This window comes from Adelges cooleyi, unplaced genomic scaffold (assembly GCF_023614345.1).
Source record: "Adelges cooleyi isolate 19-005CV unplaced genomic scaffold, UGA_ACOO_1.1 ACOO_flye_CR_arks_rails_tigmint_CR_PRNA_9, whole genome shotgun sequence".
NCBI classification, from domain to species: domain Eukaryota; kingdom Metazoa; phylum Arthropoda; class Insecta; order Hemiptera; family Adelgidae; genus Adelges; species Adelges cooleyi.
The window spans coordinates 17,228,033-17,250,553 of NW_026096579.1; the positions used below are offsets into that span (position 1 = coordinate 17,228,033).

General features: G+C 33.6%; 2 protein-coding genes across 2 annotated transcripts; one reads left to right on the forward strand and one right to left on the reverse strand.

Annotated features, from left to right (window-relative positions):
- Positions 1–137: 137 nt before the first annotated feature.
- On the reverse strand, positions 138–6,471 carry LOC126846321 (uncharacterized). Its single transcript, XM_050585633.1, has 7 exons — positions 6,403–6,471; positions 4,446–4,535; positions 4,064–4,126; positions 2,483–2,553; positions 1,843–2,035; positions 841–887; positions 138–235 (listed from the first exon to the last, which is right to left on the reverse strand). Exons 1-7 carry the CDS (start codon positions 6,469–6,471, stop codon positions 199–201), a joined length of 570 nt encoding a protein of 189 aa, XP_050441590.1. The 3' UTR covers positions 138–198.
- A 5,324-nt stretch (positions 6,472–11,795) lies between these two features.
- On the forward strand, positions 11,796–12,830 carry LOC126846322 (golgin subfamily A member 6-like protein 22). Its single transcript, XM_050585634.1, has 2 exons — positions 11,796–11,897; positions 11,979–12,830. The coding sequence occupies exons 1-2, from the start codon at positions 11,829–11,831 to the stop codon at positions 12,828–12,830; spliced, it is 921 nt and encodes a 306-aa protein (XP_050441591.1). The 5' UTR covers positions 11,796–11,828.
- Positions 12,831–22,521: the final 9,691 nt, after the last annotated feature.

Below are 22,521 nucleotides of genomic sequence, written 5' to 3' on the forward strand. Positions count from 1 at the left end.
TAGCATAATAATGATCTGTTGTACTGTGCTGTTACTTGTTGAATGTAGAACATAGATAGTAGAAAAATATGATAACTAATGATAATAATATTTTGTATTATCATCATAGCAGCAGTTATCAACCTACTTGTACCACGGTTTTTGATTGTTATGGTTAAATAGCCATTCGTTAGCTGCTGTCAATATAGGTCTGTCAACCTACCTGTCATGACGGTGTGTTAGAAAAGTCGGTAATCTATAAATATGAAACGCTGGTCAAACAAAATATCACAAAACATTTTATTGTGTTTGGTTATCTGTGTACTCATCTATCGGACAATGCGATCATAAATAAGTATTTTATTGGCTCCCGGTCTTTGGAAAACCAAAGAAATATAACAATATTTAAGAGAAAATGTAATATCTTTACAAAGTCATAGCTAACGACTAGATGGATAAAAATTAATAATTCAAACGATAACATATTTTTAAATTTTTTGCCTACAAATTTATGGAATTAAAAACATATGTTGCCATTTGAAAACGTGAACTTAGACCCTTTTTATCGTATAAGGGATGAAAATAAAAATTTTCGAAGCATTGAAAAATGTAGTAAAACTTATACCTAAAAGAATAGGAAAAAATGTTTTTTCAAAATATTCATATTTTCCGAGAAAATGAGTGTCTTACGTTAGTTGGATCACCCTGTATATCAAATTTAGTTGCCCAACTATATTTATATCCAGTAACCCACCAAATGAAATTCAATGAAAAATCTTTCATAGGTTTTGAACATTGTTTGTCAATAATGAATTTATTATAAATTATGAAACCGCTGACAAAATGTCTAAAAAAACTTACCGCTCTAATTCCATTTCTGCCGTAGACGGCAAAGCGTCCTCTGCAGTCTGAAATATATAAAAAATTAAATAATAGTGTAAACTTAATGTGTAATAATATACTATTTTAATTACTCTATTATAATTGTACAAATCAAATTGTTTTTTTAAATATTTTACTGCAAGTGTATAGGATCATGGTACATAAAATGTGCAACCCGGACCGCTCTTATTCTGAATAGAGTATTGAAATAGTAGAAAATATCGCAGACAAGTTGGGTATAAAATTGTCAGTAACTAAAGCTTTTCGTACGCTTTCAAACATTTTAAATAAACCAAAAAAAATCACAAGATGTCACGAGGGTGATCAATACCAAATTAACAATCCTGCGGGGTCACAACCAGCAGAGTCTACAAATGCGATCGATAAAAATCAAAATTATCTACTGGATGGCAAATATTACAAAATACTGTCGGTTGACGGATCAAAAATTACTGTTAACTGTCAAATTATTTTTATTATTTGTGTTAGATAGATATACTATTATATAAACTTTGGAAAAATATGTTAAGTGTAATATTTGTTTGCGGTTTTAAAAGTAATTCATTTGTAGCAGTTATCAAATTTTAATATTTAATTCTCTGCTAAGTGTATATCACAAAAGTATATAAGTATTTATATAAAATGTTTACTCATACATTTTCGTATAACATATTTTATGAAGGTTAAAATATAATTTATCTATTTTTCATCTAGATAAAATTGTATTTATCTTTTATCTTTTAGCTAGATAAATGTTAAATGAATAATTCAATATCTTATCTAGATGATATATTACTCAATTGTCCGTTATCTTATCTAGATAACTTTATAGTTTTTATAGAAAAAAAAATGACCGCAAGTCGATTATGTGTCGGCTGGACGCCTCTCGCGCAAAAAAACAGGTGCATCGAATAGCCGACAAAACGGCCCGTGCCAAGCGAACCGAGCGTAAATGTAGCCGGCATACAGGGCCGTACTTACCTCAGGACCACTTTCCAGATCTTCTATAAAAATTTTTAAATCTTGACATTTGGACAAACACAATCTTAATTTTTTATTTCTGGCCCTTGTTAGTGGGCTATTTTCAGTTACTGCTAAAAGCCTTATTTCTTCGTAATATTGTTGACATTTGGCTATCACATGTTGCTTTTCTTCTATTAGTATGTTTTTAATCCTTTAAATTTACAAATTTCAAAACATTAAAAAGATGTACAAACACAGGTTATTAGGAAATAGATAAGCATGCAAAACCAAATAGTTAATACTAATTTCATTTAGAACTATATTCAAGCTATATAAGGTTAGTAAGTACTTATGTTCTAACATATTTTATTTTCTTATTTTGAAAAGTATATTTTCCAAATAAATTCAAATTGAGGGAAAGTAGTCATGTGGCTAACAGTTCCCCCTCATTGGTTTTTTATACTTAATATATTGTATTTAAATGTACATTTTTTATAAAAATAAATTTGATAATTTTTTAAAAACGAAAATTTTTTAAGCTTTTGTGGATTTTGATTATTGTTTATCATTAAAGAATTTTTTTTAATTTTATATAAATAGTTATTTTTAAAGAACCTGAAATTATGAAACCACTGACAAAATGTCTAAAAAGACTTACTGCTCTAATTCCTCGGACGCTTCAGTGGCCGTGGCCAACCGGTCATTTAACGGCAAAGCGTCCCTTGCAGTCTGAAATATATAAAAAATTAAATAATTAGTGTAAACTTAATGTGAAATAGTATACTATTTTAATTACTCTATTATAATTGTACAAACCAAATTGTTTTTTTTTTAAATATTTTACTGGAAGTTTATAGGATCATGGTACGTAATATGTAAAAACAGATTGACAAGTAAGCCAACCTATAATGACCTCCACTCCCTTAATCTATTGAATAAGTTCAATTAGTTCTTGACGAACGCGGTGTTCAAACAAATAGATAAGAGTTATTTGTATTAATAAACAACAAGGAGTTCAAATGTGTAGTTTTCAGTTGCGTTTCTAATTTAAATACTCTTGCAATAACAAAATGGTTTTACATGGGCGGTACATTTTCATACTACCCTAATTACTTCACACAAATGTTTACAATACATGGTTTTATCAACGGCTATTATATAACACTCGTTATATGTTTACTATCCAATAAAAGTACAATATCTTGCACTTTTTGCCTAAAATCAATTTGTGAATATGGTTTTCAAAACAATATTACGATATCACCGCCCGATGTTGTAATAGATTTCGAGAAAACTATTCAATTTTCATGTAAAACTGTTTCGCCTTTAGATAAAGTTACACGGATGTCGCTTTCATCTAACACTATCGTGGAATAAAAATATCCAGCAAAACGGCTTGAAAATTGACTACAAAGATAAGAACAGTGATATTAGAAGGTGAATAGTTCAATGCTATGGTATACCATTTCTAAGCCCAGAAAGTTTATCTGAATATTCTGTAATTCAAGTTTTTATACTATACACCCAGAACTTTTTATGTTTATAGAAAAAATAAAATAAATACAGTTAGAAACTTACATTAAATTAAATAGCTTAATTTAAAAATTTTAATATCAGTGCTCTAAGACCAAACAAAAACGAGAAAAATTGCAAAATATTCAATAATTTCAATTCAATAAAACAAATTCAAGATTTAAACAAATATCAAAAAAAATTATCAGATTTTTATGCTATCAGCGTTTTGCTTATAGAGCCTCTCATTCTGATTATAATGTAACAATAAAATTGTTTATTATACAAGTGCTAAAACAGCAATTCACGGAAATTAAATTGAAATTATTAGCAACCTCTTAGCTACGGAGCGCCAGCTGGTGTTTAAACAAAAAAATCTACTGGATCAGAGCGTAGTCAAATCAAGAGCTCGCGAGGCCCTTTTTTCCTCTTGGCAGACAAGATGGAACGCGTCCCCCAATGGACGGTGGACCCACCGATTGATCACCGGTATTAAATCATGGCACGACAGAAAGCACGGTGAAATAAACTTCCACCTAACGATGATGGCTGGGGGGGGGGGGTGAAATGACTAACATCTGTGCTACCCTCCAGTCTTTGATATAATGTAAGAAAAAAAAAAAAAGGTTAGGTTACGTTAGGAAATTAGCTTATAAGCATTTATGGATTGTAAAAAAAGGGGAAAAAAAATTTGGCCATAGTCAATTTTTTAGTATTTTAGACTTACCAAATCCGGCCTTGGAGCACGGGGGAACTCTTTCACCTCCTCGTCTAATTGTCTCTCTTCTCCCTAAACGCAAAAAAGCTAATTAATACAATATTTAAATATATGTAAATAACAACTCGAGGTTTAATATTTCTCTACTCCAGTTTTGGCATATTTTTTTTTTTTATTACAACTGTAATAGACTACTACAGCTTTTGGGGCGTACAATCGTTAGGTTAGGTTAGGTTAGGAAGTTAGCTTATAAGCATTTATGGATTGTAAAAAAAGGGGGAAATGTAAATAGGCACTGTATCATTGCATTTGTTTATTAAAAGATGATAACATTATTTTCAGCTAATTCATAAAATAACAATGTTACTAACAAGAAGAAGAAGAGACTTACCTTATATTCAGAAGACTGTTCCAAACTTTCTACAGAAGCTTCAGCGTAATGTGTGTTTGGTAAGGTTGCCTTAGCGTTTTGGTTATCATCCTAGGTTAACATAAATAATAACACATGTATAATTAGTTGAAAAAATATAATAAAATTGTAAGCTCAATAAGTCGCGAAGCGACCGAACAAACCTTTTAGAAAACACGACAAGATATGTACTATATACAATATTATAACACTGTGTAATAGTAAGTCTAGAGGCAGGAAGTGAGTTCTTGTAGTAAATATACACACATACACGCCCCGATTAAGAGAATAATTTATAAATATTTAAAATAGCCATTCACCGCCACTTCCCCCTTGTTTTTCTTCTATTACAAATCTATTCCAAGAATTTTCCAAAATCATTGTGGGCAGAGGCAGTTAACTTAGCAATGTTTGTGTTAAAACGCACAGGTGATTCGGGTCAAGTAAGCAAATCTCCTTATGAATTATGGTTCGAAAAATCATGCAAAATAGACAAGTACATAGAAGGTAAAATATACAAATCCTATACCTATACCTAGTTTGCTAACTATCAAATAACAAAACAAAGTAGCTCCTATTGTACCGTTATTCCACTTCTAGTCCTATATTACTTCACGGTAATTATATTGATCAGTGTACCAGAAAAGTTTAGGATGTAAAAAAAATATATATAGAAATAATTTAAGTAAAATTGTATGTTGTAATTATTATGATTACTTTCTGGACGTGGTTTACGGCCGTTTACCTTGGCTGACTAAGTATAAAGAAGAAAATTAACTATCAATATTAATGTTCTTATATTCTAAGAACATCCCTGTTCGCATACATAAGTTTATGAGGAAAATATACAAGTAATCGACTCCTATCAGTATAATGTGTTATTTAATTAGAAATATTGAAGTCGTAAGTATAGGTAGTACCTATAATAAAATACGTTTAGAGTTTTTTGTTACTTCTGCTAATAAAATAAAATGTAATAAACTCTTCATATTTACTTTTTGGAATTCCTATTTAAAATTAAACATAATATTTGTACTATTGTTTTATTATACCAAATAGTAGATACATTTTTTGTAATTAGATCCGAAAAATAAATCTTTAATAATATGGTCTTATCTATAATTATCTCACTTATCTCTTATCGGCGATTGTAAACTGCGCCCAAGGCACAGGTAAACACAAAATCATACAATATGTAAACTGCGACCGAGTTTTTATCAAGTGTAAAAAGGTTACATGTTAACTGCGCCCGAGTTCTTATCGAGTGAAGTTAAGGTTCATTTATACTATTTAATTTAATGTAGGTATGTTTCTATTAAAATTGCTTTTAATTTTTCTAAAAACATAAAAATATTTGGATGAGTTGTTTAAAAACTAGAACTAAAATGGGTATGGAATGACTCGCATGCATTGATGGTTAAAAATGGCTCTTCTGATGCTTGAGCCATATTTCAGGTGGATACTGACTTCTTCACACTATAATAATCTACTAAATAATTCGCAAACGTGTCACTCTTTCGTCGTCGGGCTTAGATATCATTAAAAAATTTATAAAATACTCAGATACACTGTTATGAACCCCTGAAATATTTAGTATTAATTAGAGTAGTATATAAGTTATATTAATATTTCGCAATTGGAGCAACAGGTATCATGCGTAGACGCGGTCGGCCTAAAAGAATGTGTCTATTATTTTAAAACCGGGGCAAATCTATAGTATCTAATTACAGACCAAAAGCAAAAATCGTTCCAATTCCTAAGCTTTTAGAAAAACTCATAATGTCCACTTTCGCACAGACATTTAAAAATACCTTAGACTCCAATCGACATGGTTTTTTATCTGGCAGGTCGACTGACACTAATTAGATTTGTTTTCTATCTAACTTAATAAAATCTACGGAAATTGGCCTTCAAGTAGACGTTATATATATATATATACTGATTTTAGTAAGGTGTTCGACTCTGTTAACCATTCAATCCTTATTTCTAAACTTAAATCCATAGGCATCTCTGATCCTCTTCGATCCTGGTTTAGCTCTTACCTGTCAAACAGATGTCAACAAGTTAAAGTAAACGACCATCTATCCTCACGTTTTCCTACTACCTCTGGAGTTCCCCAAGGCGGTCACATTTCTCCTCTCCTATTCCTTATTTTTATTATGGACATTGTTATACACAGTTAGATTAATATAAATAATAATATTCGCTGATGTTTGTTATGAAACCCAAATTACACGAATGACAAGTTGTGCCGGTGTAGCACTGGCGTATGGTAGACAATTGCACCATATGTTGCATGGAGTTTGTTTGGTCAACACTAGGCGTGTCTGAATAATTAAAAGCAGGAGACAACTCATTTTCTTTTTGGCCGTGTGGTCATATCTTATCATTGTGCCTTAGTCAGAACCATCATTTAAAACTACTTTATGAGTATTATGACTAATATTATCAGTAATTGTACCCTTCTGCCAATTTTCACCTGTTTTTCTGTAATCTTTAACTAACACACCATCCTCCTTATCTAAATTTAAGTCTCTTTTACCCCCGTTTTTTATTTGTGTTACTTGATTATTAATAACTACTTCGTTGGTGTTTGGTATTAATAAATCAAATAGTGTTTGTGTCGAATGACCCAACATGAGTTGAGCGGGAGATTCGTGTGTTGTCGGGTGAGAAGGGACTCCTGTTAAATGCCTAATATCTAGTTTTTTACAGGCGTGAAAAGGCGTGCATTCGGGCTTTATTTCAACGTCGGACTTGTTTCATGCTATAAAGAAGATGGCCGTCATATGTCTGATGTAATTTTTAAAAAATGAAATGGCACTCATTTACATATCATAAAATATTAATAAAATGTTTGTACATCTAAAATATACTGAGTTATGTCTATCTATTTTTGACCCTATTCGTTGGCAGCGGGGGCACGCTGCACCTTAACTATCGATTCATTGTTTTTCACAAACGCGTCGTACGCAAACACACGGTGAACGACACTCCACTGCGCTATAGTGATAACTAAATGACATCTGACGGATCGAATGAGCTTATCTAGACCTGCCTACTCCCATTCAATGTTGAGAAAAACCCATCTATTTTTGTCCCTATTTCCGTGGCCCACCCTGTATTATATTGTATTAAACTTATATATATATACATTATAATAATAATGTACGATTGTGTTAAATGAAAGCGACATCCATGTATGTTTATCCGAGGCCAAATAGCGAGCGAGTGCTAAAACACTCGGATATCTGCCGTCCTCATTATCAATGCTAATTCCACATGCTGACAAGAAACCTCGTCATGGCAATTTATGCAATTTGGTAAAAGTGGTAGAAACCCTAAAATGTTAATATTCCCGTGATTGTATTGATTCGGACGCTGTTTGCATTTCATACCGATGACGAGAAGCTGGACGCAGCTTACATGTAGGTACTAACCTTTTTCCACTTGATAAAAACTCGGGCGCAGTTTACACATACGTTTTTTAAACCAAATTATAAACGAGGCGCGGTTTACGTATGCCCAAAAACTCAATAGATAATCGTTTTCTTGCACCCGGCCTTAAAGGTGCGCGTCCACAAGTCCGCATCGGACGGATTTTAGTGTGCTATAGCCAATACTGGAAAAATTGCACATCCGATTGATACGACCCGTCCGATGCGGACATATGGACGCTTACCTTAACACGTAAAGATTGTCAGCTGGCCCTGGACAAGCGGAGTTGTGTGTGCGACCGTTTCCCTAAGTATGACAATGAAATATTTTTGAAATTCATACGTACGGATTGTAACCACCGAGAGCAGCAATAGTCAACCAGGTAGGCACAACCGAACCCCGCCACAAATCCGCCGGCCGCATACAATTTAAGTGACATCATGTTTCACAAAATCGAGTATGTTGCTGAGACGTGATGACGAATAACGAAAAACTGAATACTGTTATAAGAATAACGAAAAACTGAATACTGTTATAAGAATAACGTAAAACTGAATTCTGTTATATAATAATAAATAACAACCAATAATACCTAACAATGATTTAAAAAGCCATTATTATTATTTATTCTATTCGGATAGCTTTTAATCAGCTGTTAAAATTCCGAGCTTTTTAAAAACCCAAAAATGTTTTTTTTAATACATTTCATAACCAATACTTTTTAATGTCTATACAAATGACCAGACCATTATGGGAACTACTCGTCGTTTCCTGAATGCCGACGATTTAGCGACAACTGCGCAGGGGAAAACTTTCAGTGAAGTGGAACACACACTCGCACATGCGCTGGAGAAATTGGACAGATTGTATACACAGAACTCACTAAAACCCAACCGAGCAAATAAGCAAATAAGTGTATTCCAGCACAACCAAAATAGGTTATTTTTTGTTCGCGGCTTTTGGCGATTTAAATAAAAATTGTAACATTTGAATTTAAAAAACTAGTAAACGAGTAAAACAACATTTTTTTTTACTATGTAATAGTCATAATATGTCAGTAATATGTCATAAGTGTAATTAATCATTAACGTGTATTAATAGTCCTACAACTTTACAGGTTGAATTCTAAAATAGTGCAATTATACAAAACAAATGTGTGATTCAATCATCTGTACGAGAAGTATAATAAATGATGTAAAACATAAAAATAAATAACATTTATATTCGCAATTTGAAGAAAATCCAAATTTGCCTTTTTCCAAAGACAAAAATCCTATTTATTCGAGTCGTGTTCGGAATAGTAAAAGCAGCTAAAGTGTCTACATCCAGCCGTGTACCGGATAATAAATCCTTTTGGGGTTCTCTAATGGGATTTGTCGGGCAGCACGGGTTAGGAATTTTTTACAACAGTAATTAGGGTCGACGACGTGCCTGCTAAATCAATATTCGAAAATGTTTTCATATTATATAGTCATAATTCATATATCTATTTGAATAGGTATCGTTTGGTATGAACGACCAAAGCAAATTAGACAACGAATCAATACTGGACAATACTGCATTCCAACCCATATAACGGACATTTTTCAGTTCAGTTTTTTTTAAAAATATTATACCTAAAATATTGTCATTTTGTACGTGGAAGCAAATGAGCTGGAGAGAGAGAGAGAGAGAGAAGGAGGGATAAACAGGTATATTGATAGCATCGTAAAAAAAAGAAACGATCCGGAAAATATTAAACCGGAATGGGGCGAGACCATAAAATAAAGGTCTACAAAAGTTAGATAAGGGCAGATCATGACCGAGTCGTGCATTCGGAATACATTATATTGTTTGTTTAATCTCTCGAATATAGAGTGCACTCTTATCTTGTCAGTGTTTTAAATATATTATACTTTGTTAGTTTGTCCTATCTCATAATATTCTAGTTTAAAGCCACCTTGACCGAATTCTCTGACCTAAAGACGGCGTACCCGCGACATTTATGCATTTACTTGAAAATAAATAAGAAAAAGTTCAATTTTGTCAAATTATTTTTGTTATATTACTTGTCCACCCTCTGATTGGGGTTCGTTTTATTAGTTACCACGTTCAATCGTTCTGACTGCATTTTTTTTTTTTTTACATGGACATGTCTTATGGCAGGGGTCGTTCACAGTGCTGACGTCATTAAGTATATATATATATATATATATATATATTTCTTCTGTCCGTGTGTAAGTATGCAAACTCCTCTCGATTAATGACTTCAATATTTTTTTAAAATTTGTTTATGTCAACTTTTTTTGAGTGAAGTTAAACGGTTCCACGTTAAATACCCAAACAATTACCCATTAAAGTAAGTATGTCTTAGTGGCGTAACGGTTAACACTTTGAACTAATAATCAAGAGGTTTCGGGTTCGAATCGAGTCAGACAAAACTACCTATTTTGTATTTTTTTAATTTTTTAATTTATATTTCAACGGTTAGAAACATTTGAAGCCTCAAAAAAAATCAATTTAACTTGACCTATCGGCTTCTAGACAAAAAAAAAATCTATTATCGTCAGCGGATTTATATTACACAATTTTTTCTTTCTCTTTATAAGAATAACTACAGTGATCCGATCAGCCTAACACACCGGCAAAGATAACAGATATGGACATAGGTTTTAAGTACTCGTGAGCTCGACAAAACAAAAAAAACTCCCCGTCGACCGGCACCCCGTACCGGTAAAAGGGCGTTTAACGACACCAAAGCACTGTGTACTATTATATAAAGCCGTGACAAGACGTGACAGCGTTTCTCGGTGATGTCAAAAAAAAAAAAATGAGTTGGCCGTCGAAACGACTTTGCCCTAAAAAAAAAACGTCACAAAAAACCCGTACCTATCGTCGCTCAAAATCCAAAAAACCTTCAAGTACTTAAGGGCAAAGACTACGACGGTTTTATGTTGTAAGACTTAGTGGTGATAGGGTTTTTCATTTTTTTTTTTTGAGAAAACATGTACGGTAATGGTCGATTGTACCCCATATGTTACGGCCCCACTAACAATAAACGCGATTTTTCGCCATTACCCTTTGTCTTAGGGTCACCAGCCCTTTACATTAAGGTTCTGGCGCGATTCAGACAGGTCGCCGACGTCAAAATGGCATAAAAATCCACTCCTTGACCGAAAACCCGCCAAAACCAAAAAACTTACCCGGCCGCCGGCGGCCGTTGCTATGCAAAATAACAAAGCCTGAAAATTACTAATTTTCAAATGAAAATGGGAGTTTTCCCGGATTTCTCAGCCGCTAGGGCGCATCGAAGGCCGCTCGATCCCTCGTTAGATCCACGAGATCACGGTCTGTCCGACGATGCCAGGCGCGCGAAGAAACAGCGGTTGTTAGCGCCGCGATTTGCCACTAAAACTACTGCGCTTAACCACGACGTACCCTGCTAGTTTCGCGTCTTCCGCCGGTCTCAGGGCCTCGGCCTGATGTTGCTTAATGTTGCCTACAAAATGTTGTCTTACTGGCCCCACTCGACGGTGTCGAGCCACGGACAAAGGAAAGATCTCAGGGGACGACAAATGCATGTATATGCTAGTCGAAGGGTTTGATATAATATGTGCTACAGCTTGTGTCTACGGTATGTGTCTATTTTTCCAATCGTAAATCCATCGGTTCAGCACTAATTACTCGGTCGACAGCAATATGCACCTGTGTAGGTAATAACAGCTGTTGTTAGGCTTTTAGTTATTAGGCTTTTGTGCTGGCCGATTTCAGTATTAATATTACTTGTTAGCGACCTCGAGTAAACAACTAATGTTTCACCAGACGTCGAACAGACACGCAACGCGAAAGTATTTTTTGTTGTTACGAGTCAATCCAAGTCATTTCAAGTCATTCCAAGTCATTCCAAGTCATTCCAAGTCATTCCAAGTTTACCGAAGTCTTTAAAGGATGTATGAATACATTGCGGCGGCATTAGCGGGCGGCGTCGTGACCGGCGCTGGTTTTCTCTATTACAATGTAAGTATCGACAGTCCAGTAAACCTACCCTAATGCCTCGGTGCTTCCTTAAATAATAATAATAATTATAACTATAAACAGAGGAAATGCGCCGCAAAGTACGCCGCGGAGTATGAGAGATTGCGTCGTGAGCACGCAAGAGAAATCGACAACTTAAACAACGAATGGGCGCGAGTGCTTTCAAATAGCAATGACGCAATGAGAAAGCTGCATGAAGAAAAAGATAAGCTACAGTCAAGTTACAATGATGTAGTAAACAAAATGCGAATGCTGCAGCATGAAAACGAAAAGCTCGAATCGATACGTCAAAACCTGCAGGCAAAAAAAGAAAATCTAGAATCAAGTTATGACGACGTAGTAAACCAAATTCAAATGCTACTGGCGGAAAAAGAAAAGCTAGAATCGATGTGTCAAAAGCTACAAGCGGAAAAAGAAAAGCTAGAATCGATGTGTCAAAAGCTGCAGGGAGAAAATGATAAGCTAGAATCAAATAACGCAGACATACTAAACCAAATTCAAAAGCTGCGGGGCGAAAAAGAATTGCTAGAATCGATATTTCAAAAGCTGCAGGGAGAAAAAAAAATGTTAGAATCGATATGGCAAAAGCTGCAGGGAGCAAATGAAAAGCTACAATCCAACTACGACGAAATATTAAACAAATTGGAAAAACTGCAGGAAGAAAAAGAGAATCTTGAGTCAAAGTACAACGACATAGTAAACAAATACCAAGTACTGCAGAAAGAAATGAAAAAAAGAGAATCGGCACACTTGGGCGAGATGGAGATAAAGACAGGCGAGCTAAACGATTTAAAGTTCAAATTAGGGAAAAAAACGCATCGCTTAAATTGCACCCAAACGGCATTGTACCAGCTCGAAAATGGTCCCCGCCGCCGCCCTAGGAACGTGCAGATGGCCAATAAAGGCGGTAAGTGAAAATACAAATAATAGCAGTTTTTTTTTTTTTAGGGACTATAACACACGCCTCGCAATTAATCTAACTACTACCCCTTGATGATTTCAGTGAGCGTTGAGTTATGTAATCATAGACCAACCAATTGACAACCGGTTGTTCGCACTCGGTTGCTCGCACTCGGACGAGCACACTGCTTTTGGGCGTCGACGATGTCAAGCTTTAAGTTATCCATAGTATTAATATGTTTGTGACGATTTTAACGAAATTCTTGATCTGTTTGAAAGGCCAGTTGCTTATGAAATATGACATGGTTCAAACGTCGGCCGCGGCTTCGCACGGTGGCACGGGGATGCGACAGGTGGATTTTCAACGACTCTGCCCCCGCACGGATCCGGCTGAGCTTGAGCACGATGGCTTGGGTCGTGTCGACTTTGAGGGCATCCGGCGATTGCGGCGACATAGACCTGCGCATCTCCGGAAAACGTCTGGCTGGGCCGATTAACGTGACCTCTGCGAGAGATAAACACGTGCCCTCGAGCCGTTCGTGCGGAACGTCCGTCGTGGCGCCGTCATGCTGGAACCAAACGTCGTCCGCGTCCTCGTGGTTGATGAGAAAAAACTGGTTATCAATGGTCTCGACAATAGAGTGCGTAACTGATGATAAACGATTTTTTTTTCAGCCATACGGTCGTAGACTACGTGTGGTTTCGGCGGACGCCACGGCGGAAGTTCCCGGAGTTGCGGGTGTATGCTGCCAGACATCACCGATGACCTCGCAGTCAACCCGGCCCGTGCCACCGCTCGTTCAGCCGGATCTATGCGGCAGACTCGTGGAAATCCGCCCCAGCGGCGGCGGACGTTTCAACGATGACATATTTGAAGAAAAAAAACGGCCACAAGAATTTCGTTAAGATTGTGTTTTTTATTTATTCAATGTACAGCTTATAAAAATGTAAAAATATTCTAAAAATACCAATGTAAAAATGTGTTAAATAAACCATGTATAACTGTATATACTTGTTATTATTGAGAAGTTCTTGCACGGGGCCTACCGTACATTATAATTTATGAGTATTATTGTACAAAAAAAAAAATATGCCTAATTATTACTGCATAGCAATTAATAGGAGGTAAAATGTTAGCTCGACGGTCGAATATGACTATTTATTATTGAAGATTTCAGTTTACATAACATGATAGATAATAAGATTAATTAATATCATAGTTAATGTGTAGGTAGATATTATATATTGTATTAATGTATTAATTATTAGATATAAACATAGGTGCAATTAAGGAGGGGAAGCTTAGAGGGTCGTACTGTTTATGTATTAACACATCTGCTTATAAAAATGTTTAACACAAAAAAACCATAAGGTTTTTGCAGAGTCGATTATTTTATTATTCAATGTTATTTATCAATTTCCATTTTTGTAACTTGTAAACGTTCGTTTTCTGCTTTGAGAAGAATAAATGTTTGGCTTTGGGTCAAAATCCCGGCCTTTCCGGTTAATGTCGACGGCCGTGGAATGGCAATTTTCAATATTTTATCCCTTGTTGGAACTTTGCCCAGTGTCTCTTGAACCCTCATTAAACCGATATAGCAGTTCCCGAGGGAATATCCAGGCTAGTCATCGTTTGTCTACCGACCAATGCAATTAGAAAGTCTGCGAGTCTACGGTTCAAAAATCCTACCTGAAAGGTATTACATTAAGTGAACATTTTAAAAATTTTACCCCTTCCCATTAAAAAAACCAAGAAAAAACACCAAAATAAAAATGTAAAACTGTGCACATTATTCAAATTAAAATCAACAGGTATCCTAAAAATATATTCATTTTTAATAAAATAATTACTCAATGATTAAGCAATACTTAATGATTTTTCCAACGTTTTTGTTTCGTTGAAAATGACAGAAAATGCAACACATCTAACTAACTACATGTATATATTGCGCTGGACAATAATTAGGTACTTTGTAAAACTGATAATCGGCCAGTCAACAATTTGGGTAAGGAATATTGTTAGTATTCCAAAAGGTAGAAGATTATTTTTAAATAATTGAGTTTCAGCAGTTATCCGGCTCAAGAGCACCAACAGCTTAAGTCGTTTTCAAGAAAACGTTTGTCTGTCGTTAAATCGATCACCCTGTATATCATTTTGATACAATTATTGTTTTTTCAATAAGCTTTGGAACATTTTATCAGTATTTTTTTTTTTTTTTTTGTATATCAATCATTAAAAATATATATCAAACCCGCTTTTAGACAGAAGCGATTAATTGAAATATATATATATTTTTTTTTTTTAGCACGTGGAAATTTTTTTATGCTGAATTTCCAAAAGTATTGAAATTCAAAATTCAAACAGTCCAACGATAATAAATCAAACGGTTCGACGGTTGTGTTAAACAAAAGTGCGCCCACCTACCAAAAAAAAAAAAAACAGAGCGCTTTAAAGGGTATTTTTTTTTTAATTATAATTTCTATACAATTATCATTACTCGATTGGTATCTAAAAAAAAAAAAAATCGACCGAGCCCTCAACGATTTTTGCACAAATTATTTAATTTGATTAAAAATAATCCTTTAACTGTATGTAACGGCGGCAGATCATTTTTTTTTTAAATAATCGATGAAATCTTTTGATAATAGTATATTGCCGCCGCGACGGGCTGGCGAGCTTTCCGCGCGCGCCGACCGCCTGCCCCGTCGCGTTGTCCCAGCCGGGCGTCCCGCCACGTGCCACCGCCTATGGGAACGCAAAATGACCGTATATTATTGACAATTATTTGTAAAACGGACACACTGTGATAGCCGTTATTTACCTTAAAAAAAACTAAATTTTTATTTTTGAAAAACAATTTTTTTTTTGAGAGCAAACGATCGTCTAAACGGATAACATCGAATTGAATCCATCCTACTTTTAGTTATTTGAATTGAGTCCAGTTTATTATCTTAATATGTTTGATTTTATTACGTAGATAAGATCGTAAGCGTAGTCTCCTTTGCTATTATAGTAGGGAATTTGGACGGACTATATTGAATTGAGTCCTGAAAAATGGTGTTGGTAAAGTAAAGCTGGTGTCGAAAAATTCAGAAGTTGGGTCTGTCTAAGGAATATAAGTCTAATTCGGAGAAAAGTAGATAACTCAAGTACTTTTTTGGATTGCCATTTTCAAACGAAAATGACATAGTTGAATGTTTCACGGGAGATTTGATGGTGAACCATGTGATGTGATTTGAATTGACAGTTTCACAGATTAAATTTTAGATGATTACATTGACAATGAAGTTGGACAGTTTCCCCTTAAAAATTTGGTGTGATTTGTCAGCAAACACTAATCGGACAACTAACAGTTGTGAAAGTTTTCATGCAAAATTAAATGCATTGTTTCACCCAGGACATCCGAATATTTTTATTCTTGTTGGCACTCTTCTGGGCATACAGTCAGATACCTACATAAAAATACGAAGCAATGCAACAAAACCATGTAAAAAAAACATTGGAAAAAGAACCATTTTTTACGGGAGCAGATTATCAAACATCAACAAAAAAAATTAGCAGATTTGACTATGTGAAATCGGTTTAATTTTAATTTTTACCAGCAACTATTTTTAATTTTGACATTATTTTAATTATTTTTAAAAATTATTAAAATTGAAAAAAATTTTTTTGACCATTTATAAACAGTGTACACAAGCACACACATGTTTTGGGAGACTAATCAGTCAAACTCCATGTGTTGTCTCCTGGATAACGCTAATAGACTGAAGGCTCAACTCAAAAAACCAAAAAATATATACTTTTGGTCAATGTATTTTATTTTATATTTTTTTTTAGTAACTTCAGGGTTGTAAGCCGTCAAAGATCCATGCTATAAGTCTTATGGGGTGTTTATTATCTCATGTTTTTTTTTATAGTGGTTCAATTTGATGAGAACAATTTTCATTTTTGAAATGGCGGGTTTTTAAGGGTTTTTGTCGATTTTTAAATTTATTTTCTCAAAACTTGACGTGCTATGGCAATATTTTAAACACACATTTGGATTGCGAAAAAAAAAATTATCGGACAATGTTGGTGTTTCATCGTTTGCACAAAACTCACCCAAATATAACAACAACGCTTAGTTATTCACAAGTAATATTGTCCTTTATCTTTTCTATTGTAGGCGTTTTAAAATCACTTTGACAGGCAAGGTATAATACTACATCTATTAACCAACTTGTCTGAAAGGGGTTCATTTATCAATATGGTTTTGCCATTGAAAAGATCATCGACGCGATGATCTCGAATATGTAATTAACACTACAAATTGCGCTGTTCAAATGGAATAATTTAGGTGTTATATTTTGCACAGTTCAGAGTGTACCACTTAAGTCATTAAAAAAAAGGGTTAAATATAGTAACCGTGTTTATTTATACACATACCTGCACTACTTGATCGATTTGTAAATCAAAATATGATGCTGTTACTTAGGCTAAGTGTAACTAGGCTAAAGTCTTTATTGAGATTGTCCGTCACTCTGGATCCAGGGATCACTGATACTCATCTTTGCTACCTATTTATTCGTGTAAATAAACAACAAAGACAATAACAGTAAAGTGTAGTATTTTTGTTTTATAAGGTAAGGCAATAAAATTGAGCAATTTAAAAAAAATATACACACAAAAGTTTCATAGAAGTTTTTATATATTCAAAAAATTACTTGTCACCTTTCAGGTGTTGATGGAGGTAAGTTTTTTAATTAAATTTTGCTAATTTTATTCTTTAATCGATATTTCAATGAATAAAGTAATAAATAAACTGGCCAAGTGTCAAGTCATAATACAAATAAAAGAGCAGTGTTGCTGAACTGAGAGGTTATGGACTAAATAAAGTGTTGCTGAACTGAGAGGTTATGGACTAAATAAAATGTTTCTGCTGTATATAATAATCATTTTTATGTCATTGGCAATCTCGTGCACTCATGTAAATTTAAAATTTGTTTTTATTAGGTGATATTATAATCTCCCATAATATTTAGTTTATAATCGCTTTGGTCCAATGCTGTTAAAATAGTTTTTTTTAGAAAATCTAAACCGCTTAAATTTTAAAACATGATGTGTCCTGGCCCAGATGCAACGCCATGTATAATATTTAGACAACAAAATACTTTTTAATATGTACTATTCGAAATTCTCCTATGATTAGAGGTATGGAATTAGTCGATACATTTCATATTGATTTATTTTCACGTTCAACTATTGATAACAGCTTTAATTTAAATAAAACAGTACAACATTTAAATAGTTTGTGTGAAATATCCAAAGACCTACGATTAGATGTATATTTTGTATATATTGATAATTATTGTAATCGAATTATTGTCATTATTCGGATCGTCAAGGCGCCGGTGTCTTAGGAACCACGGTTTGTTACATATTAAGCAACTCCGTTAGTCTTGGTTGTGTTTTCACATATCATAATTTATTCGCATAATATATAAATTGTGTATCCTTTGTTTTTTCATTTTTACCTATAATAAAAATGAGTGACTTCAAGTCCTTCGAGGGACACCTCGCTGAAGCGAAGCCAGCGTTGTCTGGAAAACGTGGAAGGTCGGTTGATGATTAACTCTGAAAATTATTATAAAAATTATTTGGTTTTTCTCATGTTTGCAGATCCGACGACGGTGGACCGGATTATTCGCTTCCACCGCCGTTTAAAATGCACAAACCCGTCGACCCACATGCCTCTTGCACGGCTACCATTGCTGAACTAAGAGAACAATTAGCTAAGATGCAACAAACGTCGAAGCAAAAAGATGCGCAAATTTTTATGAAAGATAAATTGGTAAGTAGAAATTTACACCGGCTCCGGTAGGGCTCGAACGAACGAAGGAGATTCCATCCTGAATTTTTCTTTTCTTTGATAGATTTTCGTTCTGAAAGCAAAACGTTTCGCCGCCGAAACTGAGCTTCGCAAAAAGATGGACTCCGAAAAAAAAGTTCATAACAGAAAAGCGGAAATGTTAACGAATAAAGTCCAAACACTACAAAACGAAGTTGACGCTTTGACCAAAAGCAACCACAAACTGAGTGGAAAGTGCGGCGGCAAGGCGAAATAAATTCCATATGGGTAGCTACCACCAACTTTATATTTGTTTACGGCGTGGTGGTAAACGTAAAATATTTGATAACCATGTATTTATTTTGTAGTGATATTTATATACATTAATATGTAAATATCGTAAAAAGGATTACACTTTGAATATAAATTCATTGTGTAATCCTTTTTCTTGTACACATGTTAACCTTGTATAATATTTTAAGATATAAATAATTTTGTGTTTTTATGTTTTGTATATAATTATTTTCAATCATTTAATTATGTTGTACTTGTGACTGTGTGATGTTGTACTTCAAACTTTGTTAAAATGTAAAATTTATTAATATGTATTAAATGAATTTGTATTGTTATAACCTATCTAATATTGTCATGCTGTGTAAAAAAATAAATTATGTGATTTGAAAATGAAAGTTATTTTTCGGTCGTTATTAGATATCTTAGGAGAATAAGTATAGATCATTTTTTTTTTAAATAATCGATGAAATCTTTTGATAATAGTATATTGCCGCCGCGACGGGCTGGTGAGCTTTCCGCGCGCGCCGCGGCCTGGTCGCGCCGACCGCCTGCCCCGTTCCGTTGTCCCAGCCGGGCGTCCCGTCACGTGCCGCCGCCTATGGGAACGCAAAATTACCGTATATTATTGAAAATTATTTGTAGAACGGACACACTGTGATAGCCGTTATTTACCTTAAAAAAATACTTATTTTAATTTTTGGAAAACAATTTTTTTTTTGAGAAAAAACGATCGTCTAAACGGATAACATCAAATTGAGTCCATCCTACTTTTAGTTATTTGAATTGAGTCCTGTTTATTATCTTAATATGTTTGATTTTATTACGTAGATAAGATCGTAAGCATAGTGTCCTTTGCTATTATTAGTAGGGAATTTGGACGGACTATATTGAATTGAGTCCCGAAAAATGGTGTTGGTAAAATAAAGCTGGTGGCGAAAAATTCAGAAGTTGGGTCTGTCTAAAGAACATAAGTCTAATTCGGAGAAAAGTAGATATCTCAAGTACTTTTTCGGGTTTCCATTTTCAAACGAAAATGACATAGTTGAATGTTTCACGGAAGATTTGATGGTGAACCATGTGATGTGATTTGAATTGACAGTTTCACAGATTACATTTTAGATAATTACATTGACAATGAAGTTGGACAGTTTCCCCTTAAAAATTTGGTGTGATTTGTCAGCAAACACTAATCGGACAACTAACAGTTGTGAAAGTTTTCATGCAAAATTAAATGCATTGTTTCACCCAGGACATCCGAATATTTTTATTCTTGTTGGCACTCTTCTGGGCATACAGTCAGATACCTACATAAAAATACGAAGCAATGCAACAAAACCATGTAAAAAAAACATTGGAAAAAGAACCATTTTTTACGGGAGCAGATTATCAAACATCAACAAAAAAAATTAGCAGATTTGACTATGTGAAATCGGTTTAATTTTAATTTTTACCAGCAACTATTAAATTTTGACACTATTTTAATTATTTTTAAAAATTATTAAAATTGAAAAACATTTTTTTGACCATTTATAAACAGTGTACACAAGCACACACATGTTTTGGGAGACTAATCAGTCAAACTCCATGTGTTGTCTCCTGGATAACGCTAATAGACAGAAGGCTCAACTCAAAAAACCAAAAAATATTTACTTTTGTCAATGTATTTTATTTTATATTTATTTTTTTAGTAACTTCAGGGTTGTAAGCCGTCAAGGATCCATGCTATAAGTTTTATGGGGTGTTTATTATCTCATGTTTTTTTTTTTTTATAGCGGTTTAATTTGATGAGAACAATTTTCATTTTTGAAATAGCGGGTTTTTAGGGGTTTTTGTCGATTTAAAAATTTATTTTCTCAAAAACTTGACGTGCTATGACAATATTTTAAACACACATTTGGATTGCTTGCGAAAAAAAAATCTATCGGACAATGTTGGTGATTCATCGTTTGCACAATACTCACCGAAATATAACAACAACGCCTAGTTGTTCACAAGTAATATTGTCCTTTATCTTTTCTATTGTAGGCGTTTTAAAATCACTTTGACAGGCAAGGTATAATACTACATCTATTAACCAACTTGTCTGAAAGGGGTTCATTTATCAATATGTTTTTGCCATTGAAAAGATCATCGACGAGATGATCTCGAATATGTAATTAACACTACAAATTGCGCCGTTCAAATGGAATAATTTAGGTGTTATATTTTGCATAGTTCAGAGTGTACCACTTAAGTCATTAAAAAAAAGGGTTAAATATAGTAACCGTGTTTATTTATACACATACCTGCACTACTTGATCGATTTGTAAATCAAAATATGATGCTATTACTTAGGCTAAGTGTAACTAGGCTAAAGTCTTTATTGAGATTGTCCGTCACTCTGAATCCAGGGATCACTGATACTCATCTTTGCTACCTATTTATTCGTGTAAATAAACAACAAAGACAATAATAGTAAAGTGTAGTATTTTTGTTTTATAAGGTAAGGCAGTAAAATTGAGCAATTTAAAAAAAATATACACACAAAAGTTTCATAGAAGTTTTTATACAGGGTGATCCAACTAACGTAAGACACTCATTTTCTCTGAAAATATAAATATTTTGAAAACAATTTTTTTCCTAAACTTTTAGGTACATATTTTACTACATTTTTCAATATTTTGAAAATTTTTATCACGAATCCTTATAAGCCAAAATGGGGGATTTTTGTTTTTTTTAATGGCAACATATGTTTTTAATTACATAAGTTAGTAGACAAAAAATTAAAAATTATGTTAGCGTTTGAGTTTTGAATTTTCATTTATTTGTTCATTTGTTATGACTTTATAAAGATTTGAGTTTTTGACTGTATTTCATATTATTTTCAATCGTTACTACAAAGACGAGTAGTTTTATTACATTGCGTACAAATAATTTGACATGTTACCGTACTCTGTACCATAATCAGATATAATAAATAACCTATAATCTAAGTAATCTGTAGATAAGAACCTTTGTCTATTTCAAAATATTTTATAGTGAATTCCTAGTTGTTAGAATGTTATCGCCAATTGGACAATGCGAACATAAATATGAATTTGATGTGCTACCGGTTTTGGACAAACCGAAGAAATATGATTATTATTAAGAGGAAATGTAGTATCTTAACATAGTCATAACTAATGAACAGTTTAATAAAAATAAAAAAAATTAACGCTAACACATTTTTAAATTTTTTGTCTACAAACTTATGTAATTAAAAACATATGTTGCCATTTAAAAAAACCAAAAATCCCCTTTTTTGGCTTATAAGGATTGGCGATAAAATGTTTTAAAATATTAAAAAATGTAGTAAAATATGTACCTAAGGGTTTAGGAAAAAAATTGTTTTCAAAATATTTATATTTTCAGGGAAAATGAGTGTCTTACGTTAGTTGGATCACCCTGTATTATGCTTATTTATATGTTGTATAGTAGTGCCATTTATACTTACAGTACAACTGGTTAGGTACTATTTAATTGTACTCGGTAATCGGTATATGGAATATCTCACATGATTGCATTAGTGATTTGCAAACAAATTAGTAGTAGGTATATTACTATAA